The 8058-nt window shown below is 47.4% G+C and overlaps 1 protein-coding gene across 1 annotated transcript in view; it reads right to left on the minus strand.

The window, feature by feature from the left end:
* Nucleotides 1-6599: 6599 nt before the first annotated feature.
* Nucleotides 6600-8058, minus strand: part of C1QTNF2 (C1q and tumor necrosis factor related protein 2) — a 1835-nt gene continuing 376 nt past the window's right edge. Inside the window, exon 2 of the mRNA XM_010186023.1 lies at nt 6600-7213. Coding sequence (XP_010184325.1) covers nt 6600-7213 — 614 coding nt within the window. The remainder of the gene's footprint in view (nt 7214-8058) is intronic.

The following is an 8058-nucleotide window of genomic DNA, read 5'->3' on the forward strand; positions in this document are numbered from 1 at the left end:
TGATTCCAGACACATCTTGCTTTATCTTACGCTGCCAGAAACTCAACTGAGTTCTGTTTTTCAAGATTACAGGATTTTTTTCTCTGTCGTTTCTAATAAACCTGTGTAGCTTCACGTGTGCTGCTGTGCTGCATGGGGTGTTTTTGCCGAGCAGCTTGCTGTAATTTCAGCAATTTTAGCAGCAATATCTCGGATGCAGTGGTTTCACTGACTGCTGTGATATGTGGGTTCAGGGCAGGTAATAAAGATGCAAGTTTGCATAGCTGCAGTTAGTCACAGTGCTGCATCTGTGCTAAATGGCCTGCTTACAGCGATGTACATTTATATAAATATTCAGCCTGGAGATGAGAAGGCTCCAAGGGGACCTTATAGTGACCTTCCAGGACCTGAAAGGTGCCTATAGGAAATCTGGGGAGGAGCTGTTCACTGGGGCATGGAGCAATAGGATGAGGGGGAATGGTTTTAAACTGGAAAAGGGCAGATTTAGGTTGGATATGAGGAAAAAGCTCTTCCCCATGAGGTGGTCGATCACTGCACAGGTTGCCCAGAGGTGGTGCAGGCCCCATCCCTGGAGATATTCAAGGTATTGATGGGGTCTGAGCACCCTGATCTGGTACCAATGTCCCTGCTGACTGCAGGGTTGGACTGGATCAGCTGTAGAGGTCCCTTCCCACCCAGCACATTCTGTGATCCTATGAGGTTTGGTAGGAGCACGGCTCGCTGTGGAGCCACGTGTCAAGGTTTCCCTCTCTGTCTTTGCAGAGCGAGCTGGGACTTACCAGAAGATGCATTTCCCCCATTTCTCCATACTCCAGACATAACCCACACCCCTGGCTTTGTTCCGGGTCCCATCCTTGTTCCCCAGCAGCACCATTTGCCCTCAGAGCTCAGCCTGGCTTCAAGACTGGGGGTGTCACTGCTCTGCCCCAGGACCCCAGAGACCCTCCTCCTTTCCCAGGTTTGTGCCCAAAGAGCCCAATAAACTCAGGCACCACACAGTGCCACTCTGAGTGGTTAAATCCCGTGGATATTTCAGCAGATCGAACTGAAATCTTTCAACAAGGCTTTCCTAGCGCTCTGCCTCTGGGAGCCAAAACCATCACCACGCAACCTGGTTCACACCCAAATCTCACTGCTGAGCCATTAAGGGTGAAGGATTTTCACGATAAAGTTAACCAGGCCTATTAACGGCTTTCCCTTTTAAAGAATTAAATTGCATTTTCGGAATTAAGTGGATTTTTTTAAAAAATTACCAGTCATCCTGCGCTCGAACTGGCAAAAGAGTCTCACGAAATGTCTGTTTCTTGGTTTGTTTGCTAAGGGAAAGTAATAACAAATATCTGCGTGCTTCAGACAAAGTAAATATTTGTGTTGATTTTGGTGTTCTGGGAAAAATATTTTTGTGGTCGAAGGAAGCTGTTGACCGAATTTTCTGGGGAAAGCGTCCCCCGTTGTTCACAGCCCGTGTTTGCTGCTGCGCCCTGCTCTAAAAGAGCAGCGGTGCCGTGAAGCGGCAGCAGTTTAAAGCCTGCAGATAAAAGCTGCCACCAAGTGTCCATCAGAATTCATTCTCCCCAATTTTCTTTTAAGGACATCCCGGTGTCTCTTAAACAAAGTACTTGAGTGCCTTAAGCTAAGGCAAACTAAAAAAAGTCGTGACTTTTTGCTTAAAACTGAGCATCATGCTTAAGAGCTTTGTGGAATAACAGCCAGAGCATGTCTTTACCTTGTCTGTTCACGGTTCAGACAATAATACAGTGATTTTCTGTGACAGTTTTTACATACAGGTGTTTATCAGTGTAATTATAATTGCTTACAGTGTAAATCAGACCAATCATTCATCTGAAAGAAAGACTATCAGTTCTATGAAATGCAGTTTCACCAATATGAATTAATACGGCTTTTCAGAAACCCATGCTCATGGCACCTGTTGATTTAAAACTTGTTTTAAAATTTAAATGATTTTTTAAAAATTATTGAGATTCCATGCAAAATATAACGCTGTTCCATAGGATATTGGGTTGAATTTTGCAGCCAAAATACTGCATTTTTCCAGAACATGGTCCATGCGTTTCCCGTGTTCCACTTGCAAGTAAATTAAGTATGATGCCTTAAAAGTTTCCTTCATTAAATGGAAGTAAATAATGAATAAATTCCTCCTTTCTGTAGCATGGCTGTTAGCAGGGCTCAGTTAGACTGCCCTGTTGATTAAAAAAACCCCAACCAATGGTGCATTTGATACTATTTAATATTCACAGCAGCGAATTGGAGAGAGCAGTTGTGGATGCGATAAGAGCTCAGACACGGCCTTGAACCGTGGAATTGGTTTGTTTTGAAGGAGGGAGCGCCAGCAAGGCCAGGCACATAAAACAGCAACGAACATCACTGCCCTCATCGCTGACTTGTTGACATTCTAGAAATCAGTTTACCTTTCTCCATCCAAACAGGAGCGCCCAAAGCCTCATCAGGTTCTGCTACCACAGGCAAAGTCTGGGTTAACGCGCAGCCTTCGGCCACAGCAGCACCGGGTTGGTTTATTTTTAAAGTGTTTTTAAAAACAGACCGAGGGAGATAAGGTGTAAAATCCCACAGAGATTCCCAAGGTAGGTTCCCATGGAGTTTATATTATTTATAGTTTGCATTAATCTTCCATCCCAGCAAGTCCTGGTTGGGTAAAGCCCAAGTGAGGTCAGTAAAACCTACACTGAGTTTGTAAGCCAATTAAATTGTTAACGTTGAGGGTTTCCCCCCCCCAAACTCAGTTTAACTCAAGGCAGTTAACATCTTTACCCCTCCTGCTGCCATTCTGAGTGCTAGGGGGATAAAATGGCTTTTAGGTTAGCAAAGCTATCTGAAAATAGCTGAAGATGCAAGCCTCAACGTGTCCAAAAAGTGCCTCAAGCAACTGGTATTGCTGGGGGAGCAATGCAGGGGAAATAATGTGGTACAGAGACAGAGAAGCTGTGCTGGGTGAGCCTGGGTGGAAAAAATGGGCTTTTGAGTCAAACCTCAGGTATAAGAGAGGCAGCACCAGCATTTGCTCACGGCTGTGCTCCTGCTGAGGACACTGCGTGTGTCAGGGAGGCGTTGAGCAGCTGCTTGTGCACCTCTGCCCCTCAGCATCACCCGCTGCTGGAGATGGAGGAGCTTCCCTTGCTCCAGGGGGAGCAGCAGGAACAGGGACCACCTCCTGCCTGTGCAGGGCCAGCACCCCCAGCTCCTCCTCCCCAGCTGAAACCGGGCTGTTAATACCCAGGTGCTTCCCATTACACTAGGATCCCAAAGCAACCACCTGAGTATTAACTGAAGCCAATTTGAGTGGTTTCGTATAGTACAATGGTTTCCTGCTCATAGAGGGGAAGAGTTTTATCACTTTTGGTTTTCCATGTCTGTCCATACTGTCTTTCTGTGCAGTTTTCCTACATCGCTCATGATCTGATCTACCTTACTGCATCCAGTTGCTCTACTGGGTGAGTTTGCTGCTGGTTTTGACAGTGATATTGGTTCACAGCAGCCTCTGAAGCAAGAAGGCACAGCCCTGAGCAGCAAGAGGTAAGCGAGGCCTCTTCTTTATTGGTGTCAAACTGGGATGATGTGAGTTATGGCCAAATCTGGCTTGTCCTGTTCCCTCCAAGAGCCAGCACTGGTGGGGTTGGGCAGTGAGGACCTGATCCAGTAAAAAAATGTACTTACAGGGGAAGATCCTATAAGCTGTGGTGTAATTATGAAGCCTGGTTGATATGAAGGGCTTTAACCCTGCTGTTGGGTGTGTATCTGTGCCAGACTAAGCCTGTGACAGTGCAAGAAAATATATAACACATATGTTATTCTAAGGTTTAAGAAAACTCTGTTGTGCTTCTGTGTCGCTTGAGGAGCCTGTTTTATTCAGAGCCTTTTACATGGTTACAGCTCCTTGCTTTCTGCTGGTGCTGAGTGGGTTGAGTTGGATGCTTCTGCCTTGCCTTGATGTGCTGAGAGCCCCTGGAGGGGCTCATGGGTCCATTGCAGCCCAGCAGCCTGAAATATCCACGCCTCACACCTGAGAACTGGCACAAGGCACAAGCCAGGCCCTCCTGAATTTCCCCTTGGAGCTCCCCATGCCCTCATCCCTGCTCCCTCCTGGCCTGAGCACCCGTTTCCTTGCGTCCTCTCAGCCAGTGGCTTATGTGGAAATGGGAAACTCTGTGGAGGTCCTTTCCTTGTAGAGATCTTTCCCTTCCTGACCTCCCTGTCAAGCTGGAAAAAGCAGAGAGGAACAACAGGGCCGTTACTTGTGGCTCTGATGAGCCACGAGCTGTGTGGGAGCGGTGCTGCCTTGAGATAGCTTGGCTGTGAAAGGCAGAGCTCTTTATCTGGTGTTCTTCCAGGACCTTCATGTTTCTGGAATAAAGAGGCTTTATATAAATCTCAGTTTTTAGCTGAAAAACAAAGCATGTAACTGCGTGGCTGGAGCCCAATGGCAGCACAACCCAAAATGCAGCCTGGAGGTGCAGGAGCAAGCCAGAATGTGTTATTTTTCAAATTCTCCAAAGTCCCAGCCAGTCACTTTGAGTTTTGTGTGGGTTTTTCCCCCCTGTTGGGTATTTCCAGGGCTGTCCCTGTAGTGACCCAGCCACACTTGCACCGTGCCAGCTGCCTTTCCCTCTCATCTCCTGGGTAAGAGGAACCCATGTGTATCACTTCAAATGCTTGTGCCCCTTGTGAAGAAATGGGATATATAATATCTTTAAATAGCAAATGCTATTGGACTGATATTGCACTGAGATAAGGGCAGGCTGGGCTGATCTCATTGCTCACTGATGCTTCCCTTGGCCTTATTCCCTGTGGTGCTTTCCCAGCTCTGGTGCCTGCCTGGTGCTGAGCGAGTTCAGCTCATAAAACCAGCAGAGAACGAACCTGACTATAATAAAACCCAAAAATAATTAAAAAACACCACCCAACCCAAAAATAATAATAAAAAAACCCCCACTCACCCTCAAAATACCCACTTTTGAGGATGGGTAATGCACTGAATCAAGGGGAAAGAACGGAGGAGGGAAGCAAGGTGTCTCCCTTTTGGCAGCAGTGGATTAATTCAAGCTGTGCTCTGCAATGTCCCTTTTGGGTGAGCACAGCTGGGTGCTGTTGGGGAGAGGAAACCCCTTCCTGTGTGTCCCCCCTGGAGCTGTCCCTAATGTGCAGTTGCTGGGGGACCTGTGTTGGGTTAGACACCCCCATGCAATTTTGGCACAGCCAAAAAGCACTGGGTTTGGGGTTTTTTTCCCCTGCAGTTGGGGTGGGGGCACGGGGCTGGGCACTGAGGGAGAAACACAGCTCCTGAACTGCTGCTGCCTGCAAAGGGCACCCCAGGATGCCCTAAATGAGGGTTTTGGGAAGAGATATTCGTTATCGGAGCAGCCATGGCCAGGGACATCACCTCCAAAAAACTCCGTGCAGGGCTGGGAGAGGGAGATGCTCCTGTGGTACCAGCCCCTCGCTAAACCCAGCGGTGTCTGTGGGGTCTGTAACACAGGTTTGAAATCCCTTCTGGGAAACCACTTATTTATAAAGACCAAGGCTATTCCAGCAGCGCTTTTGTTCAGCTTTGTTTCATAAAATGTATTTGGAAAGGTTTTCGTAAGGTGTAACACAATTGCTGTAGCTCGTGAAAATCACGCAAACATTTCAGCTTGTAAGGTTGAAAAAAATAATCTTTGTTCTTATGGGATATCCCTACAACGCCTAAATGTGAGGATTAGAGGAGCTGGAAGCTCCTGAAGTGATAAATGGGATGAGAATATGGCTGGAAAGCCAGAAGATGGATCTGATGGCGAGGAAAAGATGCCTTCTATGTGGCTATTGGGACAGAGATCTCTGTGTCAGTGCAGGGGCAAGGCACCGCATGGAGCGGCTTCATAGCAGGAGAGCTCTCTCTGGTAATAACGAACATTTTGGAGCATGTCCCTGTATTAACTGATACAGGAGAGGAACAGAAATTGCTAAGCTTGGCTTAGCAAAAGCAGAAAGCTCAGTGGAGCAAAAGCTCAGCGTTTGGCTTTTTTGAGGAGCCTTGCCTTAAAAATGAGGTGTCATTTCCTATTTATTTTCCTATTTGCTCTTTGAGGCTGAGAGCTACTCCTGTTTTATAACTTTAGCTGACAACTTCCTGACCCTTACGTGGTGAAGTGTAGCCCTGTGTTGACAAGGGCTATTATTGCTATGGGGTGCAGAGGGAGGAGGCACAGTGGGACAATCTCGGGCATCAATGTCACTTCTGAGCTCAGCTTTCAGGAACTGGGTGTTGGTTTCCATGCTTCATCATAATAATAATATAATAATCAAAGCATTCTGCACCAGTATTTGGGTTACGTGTCCATGGCATGTTGGAGTGGAAAACGTAATGGGTGGCTTTGAGATTTAGAGATTGATAAAAGCTGCTTAAAGGAGAGTCCTACTGGTCCTGGCACCTTGATGACATCAAGTAAATACCCAAATAGCCAATACAGGCCGTTAGCACCAGAAATCGTGTGATAATCCCACACGTGTCCGTGTACAGGCTACACTTTGCTGGACTGACATCTCATGCGTTTCCCATTTTCCCCCATGGGTAGTTTCTCATCCTATATTTCATTGAGATAATCTTGATCAGGATAGATCAGGAAGCCAGTAAATAAGCTGTCTGTCCAGTAGGGATCGTAAAAGAGCCCGTTTTGTTCCGAGTAGAAGATCTGCAGCCATACCTCATCCTCCTGCTTCAGAGAGAGGATGGTTGAGCCCGAGGCGACGTCGTGGTTCCCAGTGTTGGCATCAAAAGTCTTGATCCGGTACTGCCCGTTGTGGACCAGGCCAATGGCCAAATGCTTGTTGGCCAAAGTGATATCGTAGGTGAAGTAGTAAATACCCGGGATGCTGCATATAAACTTTCCACTGGAAGCGTTGTAATGTCCCCCCTCATTCATCAGGATCCTGTCAAACTTGATGGGCAGCCGTTCCCTTGGGTAGCTCTTCGAGACTGCCACGGAGAAGGCAGATTTGGCTTTGCTGGCGTTACAGGTGCAGGGTCCTGGCATCCCGGTCTCGCCCTTGTTCCCTTTGGGTCCTTTCTTTCCCGGTGCCCCATTTTTTCCAGGATTGCCCTTTAAACCCTTGGGCCCTCGTGGTCCTGCCTTGCCAACAGCCCCTGCTTTCCCCTTCGGTCCTGGCTTGCCGGGGTTTCCTGTTCTGCCTTGTGGACCTAGAAGACAAATAACCTTGTGAATTAATTAGTGAAAGAGGTGATATGGGCAGCAGAAAGGGGTTGTATCAATGCAGCAGTATATGTTCATATAGGAGGATAATCTTGCTGGTGAGCATCCCAACTAAATGCCACCTGGGGCTGGACACCTATCGGGACTGACCAACCACGGGAGGTAGGTGGTTGGCATGGTAACAGCGGGATGCAGGAGCAGGACATCCTGCCCCTTCTCGGGACCACAAGGCTGCTTCAGTTACCTGACTCACTGGAGAAAAACAAGCGATTCTAAAGTCAGCCAGCAGCGAGCTTGAAACCCTTGGGTTTTAAAGGTGTGGGATGGGTTGGTGAAGCTTTTGGAGCATAGTTTTGAGCAGCTGGAGTGGTTTTAATCTCCTGTCTCTCATGTTTTTACCTTTATCATTAAACTGTGTTTAAAATACATATGTATATGTGTGTGTATATATGTGTGTGCGTGTATATATACATATATATATAAATATTCTAGGTACAGTAAAAAGCCCAGCCTATCTGGGAGCTGGACCAGTCACACCCAGTGCAGGTATTGCCTTGAGATGGGAATTGGGTCAGGCCCTGTCACAGCGATGCTGAAACTGCTGATGAGTGGTGATTGCAGTAGCATCTGATATAGGACAAATTAATGGGGATTTATATCCCATCTCTTGACCTGCTGCAGCCAGACTGGATTTAAAAGCAGCTGTGGGTGGAAACCTATTTCCAGATCCCTGTTTTGGGGGTGGGAGATGAGAAATCGCGGTTCTCGCCACAGCAGGCCCTGGTGCTCACTGATGGTGAGGATGGATCCAAAGGAGACCCCCCTCAGGGTT

The sequence above is a fragment of the Mesitornis unicolor genome, unplaced genomic scaffold, assembly GCF_000695765.1.
Source record: "Mesitornis unicolor isolate BGI_N332 unplaced genomic scaffold, ASM69576v1 scaffold27356, whole genome shotgun sequence".
Taxonomy (NCBI): Eukaryota; Metazoa; Chordata; class Aves; order Mesitornithiformes; family Mesitornithidae; genus Mesitornis; species Mesitornis unicolor.